General features: G+C 42.0%; 1 protein-coding gene across 12 annotated transcripts in view; it reads right to left on the minus strand.

Annotated features, from left to right (window-relative positions):
• The window catches only part of PARD3 (par-3 family cell polarity regulator), a 648,562-nt gene extending 624,991 nt beyond the window's left edge, over positions 1-23,571 (minus strand). For all 12 annotated transcript variants that reach the window (XM_081971096.1, XM_081971094.1, XM_081971102.1 and 9 more), the window contains exon 1: positions 23,037-23,571. In XM_081971096.1, coding sequence (XP_081827222.1) covers positions 23,037-23,555 — 519 coding nt within the window. In that variant the 5' untranslated portion in view covers positions 23,556-23,571. The remainder of the gene's footprint in view (positions 1-23,036) is intronic.
• Positions 23,572-23,879: the final 308 nt, after the last annotated feature.

The following is a 23,879-nucleotide window of genomic DNA, read 5'->3' on the forward strand; positions in this document are numbered from 1 at the left end:
GAGGCACGGAACGGCAAACTGCAGCGAGGTGGCCCTTTCTGCCGCATTGGTGGCAGAGGGCTTGCCGGAACCTGCATTGGGAGCGTTGGTGGTGGCCGCCACAACTGAGGCACTGGCGTCCATCTCTGGTGGAGAGGGTCTGGAGGCGGTCGGCGGTTTGGTCGACCTCAGTGCGGAAAGAGGCAGCAGTAGATGGAGCGTAGGATGAGGAAGGCGCCGCGTATGGAGAAGGCGGCAAGTAGGCAGCATGCGGGTGGTGGCTGAGGTGGCTGAAATCCGGGGTGGATTGATCAGCCATTTCGTACGCCCTGGCATCATCGACCGCAATTTTCAAGGTTAACTCAGGTCTAGCTAGGATGCGGCGATGGAGTTTAACGTCCCGTAGACCGTAGATAAACTGCTCCAGCAGCGCGTCTTCCAGGTCGCTGAATTCACACAAACTCGCCTCAGCGCGGAGAGCGGCAACGTACTGGGCAATGGTTTGGCCCTCTTTTTGAATACACCGGCAGAAATATTGCCGCCGGGCAAAACGGGATGGCGGGGGCTCGTAATGGTGCTTGAGGCGAGCCAGGAGTTCGTCCCAGGGCAGCGAATGGGCAGGATCAGGAGCAGCGAGAGCCCTTGCGGTGGCGAACATCTCTGCCCCGCAGTAATTAAGGAAGATACCGCGCTTTCGTTCTTGGGAGAGGCTGACGAGATCGTGGGCTATGAGGAAGCACTCGAATCTCTCGAGAAAAACTTCCCAAGCCTCAGCCTCTGGCCGGAACGGCGAAAAGGCAGCGTTAGAAGCCATTGGAGGCACGGTGTAGGGTTCCACGTCGCCCGTCCTCGTCGCCAGTGTTGTAGCCTCGAATGAGGAGACGGAGACGGAATGAAGCCAACGTATTTATTCAACAAAGAACTGACAGGAACACCAACTAGTCGTCTGACAGCTATTTATATATCAGGAGCTGTCAGACGACGAACCAATTGGAACAAAGGATTTCTCCCGCCGGCTGGCCGGCGCGCCTGGGCCAATCAGAGGGGGCCTCCTCTCGACTGCCCTCTGCTGGCCTGGCTCGCCGGTATACAACAGTATGCCTTTTTTTTTTTTTGCAAACAGCCCATTTTTTGCAAAAAAAAACCAGACCATTATTTCCTGGTTTTTGCCCCACCCCTCAATCCCCAGGAGCACTCTACAAATCTCCCAAAGCTCTACAGTCCCTTTTTTTCAAAAACCGGCTCATTTTTGCAAAAACAAGCCCATTTTTGCTTGTTTCCCCCCCCCCCACCCCCAGCCTCCAAGAGCACTCTTCAAACCTCCTAAAGTTCTGCATGCCATTTTTTTTTTTTTTTTTTGCAAAAAGTGAGGCCTGCAGACCATTTGGGAGGCCTTCAGAGTGCAAAAACCTTTTTTTAAAAAATTACCTCTTCAAAATCATGGTGTGACTTACAGTGCGAAAAATACAGTACATTATTTTCCTTCAAAATCTGAAAGGTTGGATGGCCCAACTAAAATATAGATGTCAAATGAGGGGGTCCTTGGTCCTCCCTGAGAGCTTGTTTTCTTGCAGATGTTTCATTGCCCTAACTAAGTAACATCATCTGTACTAGTAAGGAGTGCTGTTTGCTGTCAGTTTATATTTTAATGTCTTCTCTGTCTGTGTGGGTAAATGTGGTCCTAGAGATTCTTTGTTTGGGCTCTTTGACAGTTCTTGATTAGGGTATTGCTTACTTAATTGTTGATCTAAAGTTAATCTTGGAGTTAATCTATGCCCGGAATGGCAAACCTATGCCACACATGCCGCAGGTGGCACACGGAGTCATTTGTCAGGGCACACGAGGCGTTGCCCTGTCAGCTGCATTCAGCCCTTTTTTGAGGCCATTTTTCACCCTCCCCAGGCTCCAGAGGCTTTATAGGAGCCTGGGGAGGATGAAAACAACCTCCCCATCCACCCCCAGAGGCCCTCGGGAGGCTTCAGGAGCTTCCCTGAAGCCTCCGGAATGCAAAACAAAATGGCCCTATGGGCAAACTGGAAGTTCGGGAGCAGACTTCTGGTTTGCTCATGGGATGGGAAGGCCCCTGAAGGTTCCGGAGGGCAAAAAACCGACCCTATAAGTCACTTCCAGTTTGTCTGTAGGGCCGTTTTCAGCCTCCGGAGCCTTCAGGGAAGCCTCCTGAAGGTCCCTGCGGGCTCCGGAGGACGAAAAAAGGTCCTATGAGCAAACAGGTTCCAGTTTGCTCTTAGGGTTGTTTTTTGCCCTCCAGAACCTTCAGGGAAGGCCCTACGAGCAAATGGTAAGTCCATTCCTGAACTTCCAGTTTGCCCTTAGGGCCAGTGTTTTGCGCTCCGGAGGCTTCATGGAAGCTCCTGAAGCCTCCGGGGGGGCGGGGGAGGCTGTTTTCGGTCTTTCTAGGCTCCTGCCCACGCACGACCCCCCTGCGCTCCCCCCGCTTTTGGCACGCGAGCCAAAAAAGGTTCACCATCATCAATCTATTCTGACGTGAATGCTGATTACTGGTGGAGAGATGCTGGAATCATTTTGTTCTCTTTGGGGCTGATTGTCTCTTTTGCATAGTATATAGATATTGCTCAGACCAAGCACTGATGGTATTAGCTAGTTAGGGCAGTGGTCAGCAACCTGCGGCTCTGGAGCCACATGTGGCTCTTTCATCCTTCCGCTGCGGCTCCCTGTTGCTGGTCGGCTCCACAATTGATAGGGCTTTTGGTTAGGACAGGTAGAGAAAAAAGGATGCCACACTAGGAGTAGACTCTATGGTGGGGGGACCAATTTCTGGTCAGCAGAGGAAAAAGGACAACTTCCTTGGAAGAGACTATGATGTGGGGACCAGACTTCTGGGCAGCTCCAGAATTGACCAAGGGGCTTCCAGTTAGGACCTTTGTGGCTTTTTGATTGTTTAAGGTTGCCGACCCATGAGTTAGGGTAATGAAACATCTGCAAGAAAACAAGCAAGCTCAGAGAACACCAAGGATCCCTCATTTCAACCTTGAGTTACAAATATTCTCCTTTATTGATAGATGACAAAGTTATGGAACCAACAGCCTACATGGCTATCAAAGAATGTCATAGCAAAGGCAATGTGGAGAAATTCCATCCCAGCCAATCTGGTTATGGTTCTTGTTTACAAATAATTCAGAAAACAGTTAGAGAAAATCAGACCGCAACAAAATATAGAAATCAATCTTCCCCACTTCATGGTCTCCAAGATGTGATGAGAGTACAACTTCCAGAATTTCTAAGAAACACAGGTCGTGCTTAGTTCAAATGCAGTAACATACACTATGTCTTAAATATATGAAAAGGTAAGTTCTGGGCATGGATTAAAACATAATTATCACACCTACTCATTCCAAATATCACTGATTTTTTACAGATTTTTCCTAATTTGAATACCCAGGCATCAATACAGATAGTGCCTGACTTATTTGTTGTGAGTTTGGGCACATTTTACTACCTTTCTTGCCACATTTATACAATAGCAGAGTTAGAAGGGACCTTCCTACCTAGGCAGGAAACCCTATACCGTTCCAGACAAATGGCTATCCAACATCTTCTTAAGACTTCCAGTGTTGGGGCATTCACAACTTCTGGAGGCAACTTCTGTTCCACTGATTAATTGTTCTAACTGTCAGGAAATTTCTCCTCAGTTCTAAGTTGCTTCTCTCCTTAATTAGTTTCCATCCATTGCTTCTTGTTCTACCCTCAGGTGCCTTGGAAAATAGTTTGACTCCCTCTTCTTTGTGGCAACCCCTGAGATATTGGAACACAGTTATCATGTCTCCCCTTCTTTTCATTAAACTAGACATACCCAGTTCATTTATTAAGTGAATTGTTGCAGTTTGTTAAGTTAGTAACACAGTTAAGTGAATCTGGCTTCCCCCCACCTCCCACTCCCCATTGACTTTGCAAACATCTGAATTTTGATCATGTGACCATGGGGATGGCTGTCACTCTTGTGTGGAAAATGGTCATAAATCACTTGTTTTCAGAACTGTTGTGATTTTGAGCAATCATTAAATGAACTGTCATAAGTCCAAGACTACTTGTACAGAGACAATGCAAGAAAATCACCAACGCATCACTACAATCAATTCTTGCATACTACTATTTGTCTATTTGCTTCAACTTTCCTCTGGATATGATAAATCGCATAATGCAGAGGTGTCAAACTTGATTTCATTGAGGGCCGCATCAGGGTTGAGTTTGACCTCGGGGGAAGATGGGGGGGGCATGGCTATTTCAATGTCACTCTTGTCAGGACCTGAGCACTTTGCCAGCAAAAATGGGATCCTGAGCTCCGTTTTCGGCTGCAACAGATTCTTGCAACCCTCTGCCAGTGAAAAGGGATCTCGGGAGGGCTGCAAGTTTCCTTTTCACTGGCAGAGGCACCACAGGCCAATCCTTCATTGTTTCCAGGGTAGCCCCGTAGTCCAAATCTAAGCACCCCGCAGGCCGGTTTGGCCCCCAGGCCTTGAGTTTGACATCTCTGGCATAATAGATGGCTGCAAGCAGTACAGCGTTGATACTTAAAGAGACTCTTATATCTAGAGATAACACATCCCTAAGTAACCAACGCTAGAAAAAAAATCAATAAGAGTATAACCAATATCTTCATGATCTCTTTCTGAACACCAGAGAGAGAATACTGTTAGATACAGAAATCTGCATGAGATGGACTTTTGATCTGCTCCAGAAAGGCAATTATGTATTTTAAGAAACGACCCATTTTTAATTGAACAAGTTCTGCAGTGCTTCTCCCCCCTCCCTTATCATTAACAATTTATGCTTGCCCAATACTCACACGTTCCAAAACCATTTAATGGAGGGGAAATACCATTAAAATGCTTCTTTCTCTCTTGAAAGTTTCCAGAAATGCATTTTTCTTTCTCTACTTGACATGCACAGCTTGGTTTTTAAAAACTAAGGGGAAAAGTATATGTAACAGAGGATATAATGATATTCCCCAAAATAGCAAATCTATGTCAAATTCAGTTCTTTCATCGCAGATGGTAATGCTTAAATATATACTGTATATACCATGACATCTACTTGTGTGGGATCTATAAAGGAATCTTAACAAGAAAAGTTGCTTTACTTTATAACTTAGCCTGCATTTAGTATAACTTCAAATCTAAGCACATTCTCCTTTATGTTTGATTAGTTCCTTCTACTAATTTCAAATTCTTAAAAAAAAAGTTTGGCCATCAGTATAACAAGATTGTTATCAATCTTATGCTTTCTAAAATACTGTACTCTAATGAGTTGTGCATTAACACAGATAGTCCTAGACTTATAACCACAATGGAAACAGAACTTCTATCACTAAGTGAGATCGCTAAGTTATTAAGTGAATCACACAGGTTTTTACATGAATCCTGTTTCCCTTTTTGACTTTGCTTGTTGGGAACAGACTGCAAATGTTGAAAATGGCGGTCATGTCATCCCAAGACCCTGCAACCATCATAAATACTTGTCACTTGTCAAGCACCCAAATTCTTATCACACGACTGCAGGGATGCTGCAACAGTCATAAAAACAAGGACTGATTATAAATTGCTTTCTTTTCAGCCTCGTCGTAACTTCAAACAGTCGCTAAAAAAATTGTTGTAAATTGAGAACTACCCGCAATATTGTATTTAATACAATAAGCAATGTTTTATTTTACATGAAAGAGTTGGCGCAGCTCTGAAAAGAATATTATAAAGTTTAACTTCTGTGGTCAATTGACCATCGTTTAATATTATCTAAAAACTCTCAACTTGGTAATCTTAAGACTTTTTGAATTCCCAGACAGGATAGTCAACATACCTGAAGAACATTAGCCTTAAGAAAAGATGCGTAAAACTAACCAATTTACATTCCCTTTCAGCAAAATAAGGTTTGGATCAAGGATACTTCAATATAGAAAGTTATATTAATAAGCATGCTTATTAATTTATTTTTTATTTGTCAAATTTGTACAGCAATGTTTCTCTACATGTATTCCTCTACATTTATAGCAAAGGAAAAGTTAGTGTAGTAGTTGGGGCCACCATATCATTTATCTGGAGTAGTCAAGAAATATGTTGTAATCACACCAGCTATTTTTAATACTTTTCCATTTACACTCAAAATGGCCAAAAAGACCACAGAAATTTCTGACTCGTCCCAATATGCTAACCACAAACCAGACATACTAGTGAAATTTTTCCATCCAAAAGTTAAAGAAAATGCTGTGTCATTTATGAATGATGTTTCTTTCTGCACTTATAGATTTATGAAGCCCTTAGAAAAAGGAAAAAAAAATGCTTCATTATGTCTTCTCACTTTAACTAAAACATTTAATCCACATAAAATACCTCAGATGTACATGTGTTGTTATTGCATTAAATGTGTTTATACACACGCAGACACATGCATACTAAATTATACAGGTAATCCTTGAGTTATGACAGTTCACTTAGCAACTGTTTGAAGTGATGACATAACCCCCCCACCCCAGTACTTACAACACAGTCCTAAAGTTACAAATGTTGCAACACTATGGCAGTCGTTCACACTTACGCACGACCACAGAAGCACTGCAACATTCGCTCTGCCTATTTCCACCTACTCACCCCTGCTGGGTGTCCACAAGAATTGGGCCCATGGAGACTCACCTTGTGAAGATCTAGCGAGCTGTCAAGTTCCTTTTCCTGCTTTGGTGCATTCACGGAGAACAAAAGCCTAAAATAATACAAGGTTGTACACTACTGAACTCACCTACAGTACTTTAGGCCTCTATTCTGTGCGAATCAAGGCTTGTATGAGATCCACAGGCCTTCCCTCCGTTTGCAAAGCCTTTTGCCACGGATCTGTTATAAGCCTCCATTCGTAGAGAACAGAGATCTAAAGTACTATAATGCAAAATCACACGAGATCCGTAGCACAAGATCTCATAGTACTTTAGGCTTCTGTTCTCCATAAACCAAGGCCTGCACCAGATCTCACCGAAGAGCATTTGCAAGCCAACACTTTTGAGGCAGCAAAATCGCATTGCTTCAAGTCTCAGTGACTTGCAAACACTTTTTTCACCAAAACTGAAAACTCCATGATTTTGTATGAGATCACAGCCCCCAGAAGCTTCCAATCTCAGCATGAAAAGCATTTGCAAGCCAATGGGAGGCTTGAAGCAATACAATTTCACTACCCCAAAATCATGACTTGCAAACGATTTTGGCTCTACACAGCAAGCTGGCAAAGAACCCATGGCAGAGAGGCTGGAGAGGAGATAGCTTCACAAAATAAGCTGGCATGGCAGGATGGGGCAATTGTGGGGACCCCAGGGGAAAGAGGCTGAGGTATTTCAGTGCATCAGGAGAGGTCCTGGGTGGTCTGAAGCGGGTGGCCTGTTCCATTACCCCCCCCCCTCCGCCTTCCCACCCTGACATACCTCATACACCTAAAGACCCACGCATTAGCGAAAATATGAGCGAAAGTAGGGAGTTATCACGTTTGTTTGACGTGATTCACGCCAACAAATCTTCAGGTTACAAATGTAATTGGCAGACTCCATTACATTTGTAACCTGAAGATTACCTCTGATTACACAGAGAGAGAGAATGAAATTGCCAAGTGGTGAAGACTCTCACGTCCTACTTGGATGGTTAAGGGTTCAATTCTGGGTAGCAGCAGATATTTTTATCCTAGGGTGCAGGGGAAAAAATCTGCTGCAAACTCCGCTTAGGCATCAGGAAGGGCAACTGGCCAGTAAATACTCAGCTCCATCCAGTCATCTCTGACTCTAGCCCAAATTAAGGGATTACAAGGTCATAAAGAGGATGAGTGCGCACATGTGCATGCATACATACACATACACATTATATATCATCAGAGTGACTTGATAGTGACATGGGCAACACAAAAATGAGAGGGGGGGAAGAGAGGGAGAGAGAGAGAATAAAGTCTCTTATTCAATTGTTTTCTGACAAATAATGTTTACAGATTTATTATTTTTGTTTAGGAACACGATGACTCAATGGCTAAGACACTGAGCTTGTCAATCAGAAAGGTCAGCAGTTTGGTTCAAATCCCTAGTGCCACATAACAGAGCTCCCATTAGTTCTCCCAGCTTCTGCCAATCTAGCAGTTCAAAATTAAAGAAAATGCAAGTAGAAAAATAGGAACCACCTTTGGTGGAAGGTAGCAGCATTCTGTGCATCTTCGGCATTTAGTCATGCCAGTCACATGACCATGGAGACATCTTTGGACAGGGCTGGCTCTTCAGCTTTGAAACGGAAATGAGGACCACCCCCTAGAGTCGGGAACAACTAGCACATATGTTTATCTTTACCTTTATTTATCTGGATCCTTGATGCTCTATAAGCTTGGTTGTTTTCTTTCATTACTCAATAGTTCACTGATTATGTTACTTAAATAGGTAATGAAACATCTGCAAGAAAACAATAAAGCCTAGAGATCATTAAGGACCCCACTGTTCAATCTTCAGCTTCAACAAATATTCTCTTTTATTATTTATCTCTCAGCTCACTGATCCAAGAAGATGACAAGGAGAAAATGAACTAGCAAAGAATGCAGATTTCTATTAGCATATTTTTTCCCTTTATCAAAAAAGTACTTATTTGTTCATCACATCAATGTTGTTTTAAAACCACCTTCTCTTTTGCACCCATCATGAGGCCAATCAATTGGAACTTACTAGTCCTCAACTTACAACAGTTCAGTTAGTGACTATTGAAAATTACAACAGTACTGAAAAAAGTGCCTTATGACCATTTTTTACACTTCTGACTGTTATAGTATCCTCATGGTCACATGATCAAAAGTCAAACTCTTGGAAAATGACTCATATTTTTGACAGCTGCAATGTCCTGTCATAATGTGGTCAGTTTTTGTGACCTTCCAATAAGCAAAGTCAATGGGGAAGCAAAGCCAGATTCAATTAACAGATGCAGTTACTAATTTAACAAGTGCAGTGATTCACTTAACAACTACGGCAAGGAAGTTCATAAAATAGGCAAAAATCACTTAATGTTTCGCTTAGCAACAGAAAGTTTGGTTTCAACTGAGGTCATAAGTAGAGGGGCTTTATATTATAAAAATCTGTTTGGCTCCTGTTAAGTGCTTTCAGTTATTATAATCTGCTAAAGTTATTAAATGGCTTTTTTGTAATATTTTAAGACTCTCCAGCCCTATGTATGTAAGCAAGTGAATGCAACTGCATTTGCGATGCTAAGAATGACATGCAAAAAGACTCTGCTAACTTTTACTTCTTTCAGAAACATTATTTAGACCCTTGGATTATGTTTATTACCTTGAAAACATCTGGACCATTTTTCAAAGGATCTTCTTTAAGATTACAAGCGTAAGGTTTCTGCGTATGCATGTATGTATGTATGTGTGTGTGTGTGTGTGTATGTATGTGTATATGTATGTGTGTGTGTGTATGTATGCATGCATGCTGTGCTTCAGTTGTGGGATTCAATTTTTTTACTACCAGTTCTGGGGGCTTGGCTTGGTGGGCGTAGCTTGGTGGGCATGGTAGGGGAAGGATACTGTAAAATCTGCATTCCCTCCCCATGGGTGCAGTGCCAATCAGAGATGGTATATACCGGTTCTCAGGATTACTCAAAATTTTCACTATCGGTTCTCCAGAACTGGTCAGAACCTGCTGAATACCACTTCTGTTGTGCTTTCTCAGAGTCCCTAAATTGGCTTCACACATATTGACATCTCACTTACTGTGATTTGTTTGGTGTTGGTTTAACAAGCTGATCTTGTAACCCGTTTTTTTTAAATCTTATTAAAGATTTTAACAATAATAAAAGATAATGCAAACTAAGATTAAGAGGGAAAAAAGGAAGAAAAATATAAGGAAAGAACAGAAAATGCAGGAAACGGAAGAGAAAGGAAAAAAGGAAAAAGAATGAGATATTTAAGGAAGTGACTTTCAATTATATTTACAGCAGTTACAAATTAATATCACTTCCCCTGTTTTCAAGTTATATTACATAGATCATTTCTTTCCATATCCAATGCTTTTCCATTGGTAAGTCCAAAGATCATTAATTGAGTTATATTTTCAGCACGAAATCCATATTTTGGTGTGTGTGTGTGTGTGTGTGTGTGTGTGTGTGTGTGTGTATCTATGTATGCTGGTCTTGTTGTTGTATTCTGGTCTTTTTCTGTGTAAGATTGAGATTCTCTTGGCAACATTTCTATGTATATTTCCCTTACTCCTATCAATTTTGTATTCCTTTCTCTTACATAACATTCTAGCATTGTTAATTCTTGACTTGACATTAAATCTATTGTACAATCTACTCTCCATCCATATCTTCTTCCCAGCCTAAGAAAAAAAAATGCAAGGCTTCAACAGCACAGTATCTACTTACTATTTGCACCAAGTTGTCCAATACATATTCTTAGTCTCACTAAAGATTCTTTCTCTTGTAAACCTAAAAGTAATCCATTATTCATATCCTTTTTTCATCTTGAGATTATTTGCATTTCTTCCGTTTATTATTTCTATTTTATTTTCTAAAAATTTGACATTTGTTTCATCTCTCTACTCAATTGTCTTGCAGATTCTTCAATGTTATCAGTTAATAAACTGATTTGTATGCCAGGGTTAGTGGAACGACTTTGTAAGCTCAATTTTACATCTCACAAAAACTTTAGGCTATATGACTGCAATTTGGCAGTGATTTTTCAGTGCAGGCAAAATGTATGTATTAAGACTACCAGGTCTCTTTAAAAATTCAAGCACCCACATAAAACATATAAGTAAAGATAAAGATTTTCCTCGCACATATGTGGTAGTTGTTTCTGAATGTAGGGATCGCCCATCTCCGTTCTGAATGTAGGGATCGCTCATCTCCGTTTCAAAGCCAAAGAGCCAGCGCTGTCCAAAGACGTTCTCTGTGGTTATGTGGCCAGCATGACTCAACGCCGAAGGCTCACGGAACGCTGTTACCTTCCCACCAAAGGTGGCCCCTATTTTTCTACTTGCATTTTTACATGCTTTTGAACTGCTAGGTTGGCAGAAGCTGGGACAAGTAACAGGAGCTCACTCCATTACACGGCAGTAGGGATTTAAACCGCAGAACTGCCAACCTTTCTGATCGACAAACTCAGCCTCTTAGCCACTGAGCCACCATGTTTCGCTATAAAACACATACCTAACATGTAAACCAAAACTGCAGCCTTCCACTTATCTTTCAATATCAAACATGCCTCCTGAAACTCAGGCTGCAATGAAGAGAATTTCCCAGGCCAAAAAAAAGTTGTTTTTTGAACTTTTACCACTTGTGTCTTATTGAACAAACCAAACAAATGTTGGTTTAGCCATGTCATTTCTTTTAGCTAGAATGTAGGGGTCAATGGTTACATTTGGTTGCTACTCATATGAATGAAACCAAGTGTGTTTGCTAAAATAAGCTCTATTCCATTCTAAGCAATGCACCACCTTTAAATAAGAAAAATTATAGACTTTTGGGTAAACAATGGGCTATTTAGAGAAGGATAGAAACTACAAAGGTTTTGTTTAAACATCTCCTTTTATCTCACAATACATCTGGAACATATTATTGGAAAAACAACCAATGAAGCTGCTACTCCTTAAAACCAAAGCTGTTAAAACATTTTGCCAAATAAAATTAAGATTTGTGAATGAAACTACATGCAAGCATAACCGGCTTGCTCAGCAATAAATGGATCCAATACATCTCTTCAGACACCCAACATAAAATATAAATTTGTAGTCTTAGAGATAAGGATCTGGTGGCTGAGTGGCTAAGACGCTGAGCTTGTCAATCAGAAAGGTCAGCAGTTCAGCGGTTTGAATCCCTAGTGCCGTGTAATGGAGTGAGCTCCTGTTACTTGTCCCAGCTTCTGCCTATCTAGCAGTTCAAAAGCATGTAAAAATGCAAGTAGAAAAATAGGAAACACCTTTGATGGGAATGTAACAGGAACGTCTTCGGACAGCGCCGGCTCTTTGGCTTTGAAACGGACATGAGCACTGCCCCCTAGTGTCGGGAACACATATGTGCAAGGGGAACCTTTACTTTTAGTTTTAGGGAGTTAATAGTGTTTATTGAGGCATATTCTCAAATAATGATGCTTAGGATTGTAATGGAGTGCTTTTTCTTTAATATAGCATAGTAAAATATTTGTTCTATTTAAACAAAAGAATTGAATGCCAATCTGGAAACTGATCACCATGCCATCATCACACACATAAGCCAATACGCCTAACTATTAAAATGAATTTATTTGCAATTGGTTAGCATGCTGTAAATTACATGAGATGCTAAAGTTGGAAAGAGCCATGAAGTTAAATGACATATATATAGCTTGTAAACTATTACAAACATAATAGTGAAAGACACTAAATAATTCTATTGGAACTGCAAGAAGTGTAAAATGCAACATCAAGAACATCTATCCTATTAAGACTTAGGTAATCATAGTTGGAAACAGCCATTTATCTGGTATAATGAAGGGTTTCCTGTGTGAGCAAAGAGTTAGACTAGAAGACCTCCAAAGTCACTTCAAAATCTGCTATTCTGTTTTGTTCCTACATCAACAAAATACAATACAAGTTGTGTGACTTACAGATTGGAAAAGATTGACATATACATTGAAACCTAAGAAAAGAGACACAAGTACTTCTCGTAGTTGCCTGACAAATTTAATAAATAAATAAAGACAATATGAGAACCAAATACCGAATCAATTTCAATCAATGCAAAGTTTTATGTAAGATCTTATACAAAGAGGACAAAATTGTCAAAGGAACCAGCAGATTTTAGAAAAGGCAGAAGGACCTGCAATCAGATAGCAGGTATCCAAGGTAAGTTGGATAATGGGGAAACAAATAAGAGTATCAGAGCAAATTTACCTTTGTTTCACTGATTTGGGTTAAACTGTGCCAGAATATGGAATATATTAAGACTAGAGCCATAGGGTAGAGATTATAACACAGTATTGCAGGCTAACTCTGTCCACTGCCAGGAGTTCAATCCTGATTCAGCCTTCCATCCTTCTGAGGTCGATAAAATGAAGACAATGATTGTTGGGGGCAATATGCTAAGTCTGTAAACTGCTCAGAGTGCTGTAAAACACTGTGGACCAGTATATAAGTCTAATGCTGTTGCTAACAAATACCAGACAGTTGATTCTTCTTTTGAGGAATTTTTATCCTAAACAAAAAGCTAATATAATAATTATATTTAGAGAAACAAAGTAGCTCACAAGAGAAAATGAAGTAAAACAAAGATATATACTGGCCCCACATCTGTTTAATTAAAATTTTAAGAACAGTAAAACTTGAACAAGGAGGCAATTTGAAGTAATGGTTAAGTCTAGTCCTGCCTTAGGCACCAAGCAAGCTGGGTGACCTTGGCCAATCCCTCCCTCTCAAGTCCTAAGGGACTAAAGGCAAACTACTTCTGAAATATTGCCAAGAAAACTTCAGGGATAACTCCAGGCAGTTATCAGGAGTCAAAACTGACTCAAGGGCATCCTTCTCTCCTTCAAAAAGCATCCCCAAACCCTTGAATATAAATTACAGCTGAAATCAAAACTGGTCAAAATATACTAACAACCTGAAATATGCAAATGATTTCCACCTTCTTATGGAAAAAAGCAATGGCTTTTAAGTCCACTATATGAGTAAAACAGGATAATCTAGAAAACAGAGTTTCAAACTCAATGTGTTCAATTGACATTTAGCTAATTCATTCAGCTAATTCTGGAGAAGATATGAATAGCTTTATTCCCTTGGATTCAAGAGTAGATAAAGATGAACAAAAATTACGAGGTTAATTTTAATTAAGGAAAAAAAGGAAATGGCAGACTTCAGCTAAGTCGTGAAGATTTGGGCCAAGGGACAGAACACATCTCATCTCCAATTTGTTAAGTCTTTCCCCCAAAGCAGCCTGTTTTCAAATGGTCTAAGTGGCATTGAAAGGATTACAAATAGTCCTCAGGTTATGACTGCAAATGGGACTGGAATTTCCATCACTAAGTGATGCAATCATCAACCATAGCATCATATGACCCCCATCACTTAGCAACAATCATAGCAGTCCCAGTTGCCAATGTCATCCAGAGACCATGCAGGTCGAGAAGAAAAAATTTCATATGGCTTGAATCATACCAAGCGGGCTGATGCAAGAGTGTCGTAGATAGTGAATGCTGGTGGACATTACAGAACACAAGCAGGCCAGGGGGTGCAACAGAAACCCAAGGGATTTCAAACTGCAAAATGGGGCAGCTTGGAAGAAAACCCAGCAGAAGCAACTTATGGAAGCTATTTGTGACCTTCCCTGCCAGTTTGCCACAAGCAAAGTCAGTGGGGAAGCCAGAAAATGGTGAGCACATAACCACAGCTGGTTGTGATGTCATAATTCTGAGATGGGCACCCAAACACCTGGATCCCAGACATGTCACTGTGGGAACTCTGCAACAGCCAAAACTCCAAGGACCAGTCATAATCCTCCTTGTTCAGCACCATCGTAACCGAATGGTGAAACCTGAACTATGTAAATCTTCCGTTCCTATCATAAGAAGCTATTTTAGCATCTTTATCACCAAAGAATCGTTTTAGTCAAATGTTGAACATGTACTGACAACCGCACAATTCCATCCTTTATGCTGTTAAATTAATGCTGTTCAAAATAATTTAAACAGGTATAATTCCCACAGAACCAAAAACCAGTTATACAAGAAACTAAGCTGGGCTGTGAATCAACAAGGATGGAATTTACATGCTTTTTATGCTGTGAAGGACAATATACCAAACTTGCTGGCAGATATTGTAGAAAGCTGTGTATCTTGGCCCAAACCAAAATTCTGCCTTCCCAAACAAAAGCAACTTAAGGTGATGTAATAAGAGATTTCACTGAGCAGCTGTTTGAAAATAAAGGTAGTTTTAATTTGCTTTTGTTCATGTTAACTCTTAGCAAAAGGCAACACTTTCAAGAGCAGAATCTAAAAATTAGCACACATCAAGTATAAAAACCATTAATTTGTTAAATAGAAAAAAAACCTGTTAAATACAAAAACCAGCTCTTGTATTAATTAAGAGCTACATGGGAAAATATAGCTACATTTGAGCTCATCCAGATAGCAGAAATGTATATGAACTATGAATAAGAAACTAAAGTGATGATTGGGGGGGGGAGAGAAACACTGCAATAGAAGCATTGCCTGAAGAAACTGAAAGGGTGAAGGTTGAAGCACTGAAAGAAGGAATTTTAATAACCTCCATGCTGTTTTCTCACCTTCTCCAAAAAGATAAGAATTGCCTCTAATGTTCTTTGCAGACCTTGAAAACCTGGCAGGACAACTAATAAGTTAAATGGATGAAAAGAAAGCGTGCCAAAGTCAGATTTCAAAACTCTCTCAGGCTAATTGTAGTTTGACTATAGGTGGTGATATCCAGTTATCTGTTTGAAGCTCCATCTAGCATACAAAGTGGCAGTTTAGTGTATTTTTTAAGACATCAGGCTACAAACTGAGAGGCCACGAGTTGTAGATTCATCTTGGGCCAATCTCTCTTCTCAGGAAGAAGACACGAGCAAATCACTTCTAAAACCTTTGCCAAGCAGGGATTTGTTCAGGCAGGTCACCTGAGTGGAAGATACACACACTAGTATACAATGAGTCTACAACTAGCAGCTGTTTGAAGTTATGACAAAACCTAGGGATAACTTGCAATCTGGTTTCAAAGTTCTGATGGTTGCTACATCTGCCCTTCAGTCATGTGACTGCACTTCAAATTCTTGGCAATTTGAAAAACAAAGGGCTCAGTGGCTAAGACATTGAGGTTGTCAATCAGAAAGGTCGGCGGTTCGAATCCCTGAGTACCACCCGCTAGAGTCGCGAACGACTAGCACATATGTGCGAGGGGAACCTTTACCTTTATACAACTGAGAATGGAATATCCTCAAGTGACATCAGTATTTGGGGTTTATAGATTTGTATAAACTATAATTTGTGATTATTTTTGAAGCATTCTGTCATTCCTAAAGCTTGATCATATACACAAACACACACAAAGGCACACAGATACATATCCAAAATATCTATGATTCCAAAAGGCATTTATGTCTAAGCCTCAGTGACAAATTTGCTTGGACATAAGCTCCATCCATGTCATACATACATATAATATAGGAAGCCTTAGTCTTACCATCCATCCTGCATTCAGTCTTTTTTTAAAAATTGGTGTATATCTGAGTCCACAATTAAAAATGTGGAAAAGAGGGATGAAAAATGATTCAATCTGTTCTTGATTATAAAACAAAGCAAAAAAAAAGTATATTTAACCTACCTGATTGTGTTAAGTCTTCTTGTTTACAGCAAGTTCTGTCTCCTGCCATGTAATTAACGTTTCATTTTCCTATCATAAAAGGTTCCTTCTAACCATAACAAAAGATGTAATTTGCATGATACTAGGTTTAATTTTTTGGAGCACTGCTTCCTACAAAAGCATTATCAGCTCTTGAGAATACAGCTCTGCTTCTTAATTTGAAAAAATATTCCTCTGACAGCCTGCATTCACATAATTATATCGGAAGGAAAAATAGAACAGTAATTCAATACATTTCTGAGACAAACCTGATCCTACAATTGAGATGTGTGTTATATTAGTGTTGAGCTCTGTGTTGTTTTACATATAAATCAGTTCCCAAAATAAGCTGCTATAGACCACAAGGCTTTCTTCTCAAGTAAATGTGTAAATCTCAGGTTGCAAACACATATAGTCATAAAGATTTCTAATGGGAACTAAATCCCTATACAAGCATTGGTTATGGAACCTGTCCATTAGGACATAAGTCTTGACATCCATATAACAGGCTGGTCACATGATCAACCCAATCTTATGACCTTTTCTATGGAGGTCATTATGCAGAAATGGCAACTGTAAAGCGAATGCCATGGTCATTAAATGAACCCATGGTTCACGATGGACTGAATTTTGGGAAAACCAGAAGTTAATGCTAGGTTTCAACAAAACCATCATAAAATATTGTCACATGACCATGGGATATTCCAACAGTGTCCCAAGTGCAACCCAATTGCCAAGAATTTGAAGTGCAGTCACATGACTGAAGGGACAATAATAATAATAATAATAATAATAATAATAATAATAATAATAATAATAATAATAATAATAATAAAATTTTATTTGTTAGCCGCACCCTCTCCCGAAGGACTCGGGGCGGCGTACAATAAAAAAAAACATATAAAATACAAATATGGACAAACATACACAAAAACAAAGACGTATACGTGTACGTGGAGGAGGTAGACAGATGAGTGGAAACAATTAAAATCACAATTTAAAATCCCTTAAATAAAATTACAAAATTAAAAACCCATCAGGAGCGATATGAAATTATGGTTGAGCCAGGCCAGCTACTTGGAATAGGTGGGTCTTGAGCTTTACACGGAAAGAGCGGAGGTCAGAGGTAGTCCTAATATCCGGAGGGAGGTCATTCCACAGGGCTGGGCCCGCCACAGAGAAGGCTCTGCTCCTAGGCGCCGCCCCTCAGCACTGTCTGGTGGACGGCACCTGGAGAAGTCCCTCTCTGTGCGAGCGGATGGGTCGCAGGGATGTATGGGGCAGAATACGATCCCGCAAGTAACTAGGTCCTGAGCCATGGAGCGCTTTAAAGATCGTTATCAGGACCTTGAAACGCACCCGATAGACCACAGGAAGCCAGTGCAGCTCGCGCAGGAGAGGTGTCACATGGGAGTACCTTGTACTCCCCATAATTACCCGCGCAGCCGCATTCTGGACCAACTGTAGTCTCCGAGTGCACTTCAAGGGAAGCCCCATGTAGACAGCATTACAGTAGTCCAGGCGAGACGTCACCAGCGCATGAGTGACTGTGCGTAAGGCGTCCCGGTCCAATAGGGGGCGCAATTGGCGCACCAGGCGAACCTGGTGGAACGCCCCCCCTGCCACGGCTGTCACATGGTCATCCATGGACAGCCGGGCATCCAGGAGGACGCCCAAATTGCGCGCCCGCTCCACGGGGGCAAGTTGTACGCCCCCGATGGCCAGAGATGGAATTAACTGGTTGAACCGAGGGGCCGGAACCCACAGCCACTCCGTCTTGGAGGGGTTGAGCTTGAGTCGGTTGTCATCCATCCAGAGTATAGCAACCATTAGAACTTTGAATACAGACTGAAAGTATCCCTAGGTAGGTTCGTCATAACTTCAAACAGCTGCTAGTTGTAGACTTATAGCTTACCAGTTGTAAATCAAGCTTTACCTGTAGATTTAAATTGCTTATGATAAAAACATTACATTTGCAATTAGTTTTATCTGCAATACTCCATAATGACTTTTGAACCAGGTTCTGAGGTTCAGCAGCTGAAATCTTAAACATATCTGTTTTGTTACGTGGTATTTTAAAATATGATGTGTGTGTTTATAAACACACAAATGCATGTAAGGGCATGTATTTATAAATATGTATGATTGAAATAGATAATTATTTTTAAACATCAGCATTCAACGCTTTTTACAATTTAATCTAAAGCAAAAAGTCATAATGCAATGGAAGATAAATTCTCCTCTGTGGGGGATCCCAAATAAAACTCCCAGAATATCCAGATAAAGTTGGAAAAGCTGCTTGAAATATTGGAATGCTGTAGTCATAATGCACAATGCTAGGTTTCATGAACCTCAGATCTGACTTGGGGTTTGTATTCACATAGTGTGCTATGGCTGTCCCTTTAACAATTAAGACAAAATTCATGCACCATATTAGACGCTAACAATTATTTAAAATGCAAACTTATTACTGCACGTTATTCTTTATGACACCGTTGAAAATTAATCCAAACATTTTGAATAAACTTCCTCTAGTTTATACCTGAAACACCCCAGGAACAGTTCAAAAGTTTATTATTCAAGTACAAGTATATGCCAAATTTTACCAGCCAGAAAACCAAAACATTGTTTCTGAATCAGGTTAAATGTACTGTGCACCAAGTTTCCTATTTTCCTGCCTGGAATAGTATGTTTTAACCAGATTTAAGAGAAGAGATGAGGAGTAGAGATAATAATAAAAGTAACATTTCATAATGATGGGAGCATACAATATTTTAGAAGACAAAGTATCCATTTGAGGAAATGTTTTAAAACTCAGCAATTGATGCTTCTAGCGGTACGATGCACAGACTTCTCACTCAAGGAAAATACTAATATTCAGAGATATTTCTTTCAAAATATCCAAGTTTAAATATATAAAAACTGTAATACAGAACCTTCTGCAAATCTGGACTATATCTAGATATTATTTGAGAATGCCCACGTATTAAATACATTTGGCACATACAGAAATTCAAAAGTAAAGGCTTAAATTTAAGGGACACTTGTCTTATTAAGACATCAAGTCAATAGGAACATTCAATGATTGTTCTCTAGTTTAACTTAAATATAAGGTTGCAACAATAAAATGTGTATGTATTATACCCAGAGGTGGGTTGCCTATTTTTTTGCTACTGGTTTGGGCATGCGTGCATGTGCATGAGTGTCTGGGCAGCAGGGGTGGGTTCCTGCCAGTTCTAACCTCTTCTATAGAAGAGGTTCCACAAATCTACAGTGCCATTTAGAACTGGTTCCAGCTTCCTCCCCCCCGCCCGTCCGCACATCAGCAAGATGAAGAGCGAGAGGAGGAATTCTGGGAGTTGAAGTCCGCAAGTCTTAAAGCTGTCAAGTTTGAACACCCCTGGGTTTTTTTTCTAAAGGGTTAGGGGTGCAAGAGTCTTGTAACTTGACAGCTTTAAGACTTGCACGCTTCAATGGCAGAGTTCCTGAGCCAACATTTTGGTTGCTAAGCAAGAGCGTTGTTAAGTGAGTTTCATCACATTTTACAAGTTGGCCACGCCTGCCCAGTCACATGGCTGGCAAGCCACTCCCACCTGGTCACATGGCCAGCAAGCCACTCCCACCTGGTCACATGGCTGGCAAGCCACTGCCACCCGGTCACATGGCTGGCAAGATATTCCCACAAAGCAGGCCACACCTACAGAAAAGGTTCTAAAAAATTTTGAAATCCACCATTGCTGGGCAGGTAGGCGGAGCCTCAGAACTGGCAGCAACACACCTCTTACTATAACCTTTTTAAAATGTGTGTTATTATCGCTAGAGTAGTGTTTCTCAAACTTGGCAACTTTAAGATGTGTGGACTTCAAATCCCAGAACTCCCCAGCCAGGTATGGAAAAGTCCACATATCTTAAAGCTGCCAAGTTTGAAAAACATTGCACCAAAGACACAAATGACAAAAGTCAAATTATCATACTTTAGATACATTATGCAAATATGTAACTATGTGGAGAAGTCTGTAATGCAAGGGAAAGTGGAAGGAAATAGAAAAGGATCACAGAAGCAAAGTGCATGAACTAATTTAAGAGTGGTCATGAGTGCACCATGGAAGGCCTAAAGGAACAGATTAGTAAACATATGCTGGACCAAACTAACCCTAAATACAGTTTGTTGGATTATAATCTAGCAACCAGTATGAACTCAGCTGCTTCAGTTTTATAATCCATGTTTTATTTGCTGTCCAAACCCAGTCAACTTTGACTTTATATAACAAACCACCATTAAAACATGGTCCAGTGAGATGCCTAAATCAGGTCATTAATCAACTCTCAATTTAACTTTGTTTCCCAATCTGGCCTTCTCCCAATATGGTGGGGGGATTGCAACTCCAAGAATTCATTATCATGCTGTCAGAATTGTCTGTCAGAATTTTGGAATTGTAATTTTGATGCTTTTATGACACATTGGTGCAGGATTAATTTGCCTATTTTAGAATAGAAAGTCATTTGTGTGTCTCTCATTGGATGAAAACATACACTGCTTTTCATAATTTTGTATAGTGAAGAGCAGAATTCCCTCTTGTGCGTCAACAAGCAGCAGCCTGCCGTTTCTGTCAGCAGGTCCTCCAAGCCTATCTTTTCTTGGAGATCAATTTTCCTTTTCATAACAAGATTATGATTATTGAACTTTGTGTGATGATTCAGTACACTAGCACATACCTCTGATAACTATTTACACTTGGTTTTCCAGGTTCAAGGGTCACATTTCATTTTCTTCAGTAGCCATTCCCCCAGCCTTTTGACTTTGTCCACAAACTTTTTATTCTACTTCACTATCTCTGCACTAAAGTTCATGAATTTGGGCAAGGAACATGGTAACAAAACAAAACAAAAAAATACATTTATACTTTCAGAGTAGAACTTTCCACTCAGAGGCAGAAAGGAGCACATTAACTCCAAATATTTCGTGCCATTGTGCGTTTTCTACAGCTACCCTAAAACCATCCTCCACTTTTACAGCAACATGGAAAGACCTGGAAAATTTGCAGGCGTATATAATCAGCCCAAGGAAAGTTACAGGATTTCATCAATGTTGCTTTCTTTCTTTCTTTCTCAACACATCCTTGGTATCAGAACTGCAAAAATTAATAAACATCGAAACAAGCTTCTACAAGCCAGAAAGGCAAGTTAGATTGTATGATTAAGAGCAACTGTCCTAGACAAACTGCTCCTACACTTCTAACACTTAAAGGAACAGCCCATTCACTGGTTGCTTGTTTCCAGGAGATAACCATGTAAATGAGAGCCACATCTCCAGAGTGCCTTACCATTTGCCCCTCCCCTCTCAAAAGAGACGAATAGTATATTGCACATTGGCTGCTTTTCTAAAAATGCAGAAAAAAATATCATTCATCTGTTAAACTTGGCCTACACTATAACCAAAGCAAAGGGTTTTTTTTCTCCAATAATCCCCTCCTCTTTAGAAATAGTTGTCCAACTCATGTGTTGCTCTTGTTTATGTTTAACTAAAATGAGGTGGCAGCACAGCATTTCTTCAAACACAAAGAAACCTCCACCAAACACGGTTTTCCCTAAAAAGCATGTGGACTCCATGATTGTTTAATGCTTGTTTTCCAGCTTCACCACCACCACCACCCACCACCTTTTCCCCCCACTTTGGGCCTGGACTGACTTAGAAAGCCTGGGGCTGGATTTGAAATAGTGCAGGAATTACCACCCGAAGAAGAGACTTGCACACCGGGAACGGAGTGGGGGAAAAGAACAGGCTAAAAGTGTGTGCGTGTTACGACCGCGGTCGCATGTTGTGCAAAGCTATGATCGTCTTTGGTCCCGATGCAGTTGAGCACCGTACAGTTCCCAACGTTCACTGCGAGGAGACCGACGAAGAGCTAAATCCCACCCGTGATCTGGCCGGGAAGAAAAAGGCACGAGAGGCTCCCCAAAGCTTCGGGGACGAGTGGAGAGGCAAGTCAGCGGGAGGAGGAGGAAAGCTACAGGCCTGCTGGCAGGGCACTTGCGGGTTTCCCCAGCACCTAAACAACAAAGAGTTGAGGCCCCAGACGTCACCCGCGACCCTTCGCAACTGTGTATCTCTCTCCGCCGGGTCTCTGAAACAAATCTCGGCTCGCTCCACAAAGCGGATGGAGCTACGCAACCAACCCCTGGCGGAGAGCTGCGGGTTTCCTCGCCCGCGCTCTCGGCTGGCTTCCCAGCCGGCTGAAAGCTACAGGAGCTCGGCGGCGGCGCCGGAAAGTTTACCGAGGTGAAAGGGAGGGAAGCGAGGAAGCGGCCGCAGCTCTCCCAACTCTCTTTTCCCCGCTCCTCAGGGAGCTTTTTCACCTCTGACTCGCGCGTCCCACAAACGCGCCCAAAAGATCCGTGGGGCGAGGGAGGAGAGGAGAGTCCCTCGGCGGTCCCTCTACTCGCGCCCGCCAAGCGATCAGCCTCAAGCCCCTTCAGCCACCACTTTTCCTCTCCTGCCTGCCTCCCTCCCCCTTCCAGGAAGCGCCATATTGATCCCAGGCGCCCTCGTTTACTCCCTCCCTCCCTCCCTCCTCCTCCTCCTCCGGCTGCGCCTTCTTCGCCTCTCTCTAGCCCATCGCTCCTCAACCAGGCGCTCGCCCCCTCCCTCCGACAGCGGGTGTCTCCGCCGCGTCCCCGGGGAGCGTTCCCAACTCACCTTGGCGATTGCCTTCCTGTACCTGGTGAGGGCTTGTTCGATCAGACTCAAAACTTTCATGTTCCCGTCCCCGCAGGGCACGACCACCCGGGTCCTGCCGAAGCAAACGGTGACTTTCATCTTCTTTCTTCCGAGCCTTTCTCCAGACACGGCCCTCCAAGAGAAGCGACCGAGCGACTCTCTCCACCCGAGTCTGCTTTTGCCGGCCACGGGAGATCGAGCTTTGAGGGGCCGTTTGCTCTTCCTGGGCCACCAGCGCCAAGAGGGAGCCCGGCCCGAGGGCGGGCGCCTCACCCTGCGGCAACCAAGGAGGCAGAATCGTGCCGCTATTCCGGAGGACTGGACGACGGGTTCACATGCTGCGGGCCGGGAGGGGGAGGGCGCCGACAGCGCTACGCACGCCTGCTCGCTGCTCGTCTGCTGCCTTCCTGGCGCGCCCGCAACTGCCTGTGGCCACCTGTTCGGCGTCTCTCCTGAGCGCAGCCAGGCGGCGGCTCTCACTCCCTTCGCCTCGCTCATGTTGCAGAAAAGGGGCGGATTGTCTCCCCGCCAAGGCTGTGCCGGGTATTGCTTTTATTGCCTCGTTTCCCCCCCACGCCCACTACCTGGGAGCCCGATTAAAGAGCCCTTTCGTTGTAAAATCAATTAACTCAGGGAGCGGGGGGAAATTTTTCACTCTTCTTAAGGATTTTTTTCTTTTCCCTAGCTAGCAGCTCCATAAAGTTAATCCCGTTTCGGTGGGTTGCTTGCTTTGCTACAAAGTTTTACCCCGTCCCCTCAAACATAAGTCTTGCAAGCAGCTTTAAAGGCCACGACAATTCCATGCCATCTTAACTTAAAGGG

This window comes from Natrix helvetica (assembly GCF_964273705.1).
Source record: "Natrix helvetica genome assembly, chromosome: Z".
Classification (NCBI taxonomy): domain Eukaryota; kingdom Metazoa; phylum Chordata; class Lepidosauria; order Squamata; family Natricidae; genus Natrix; species Natrix helvetica.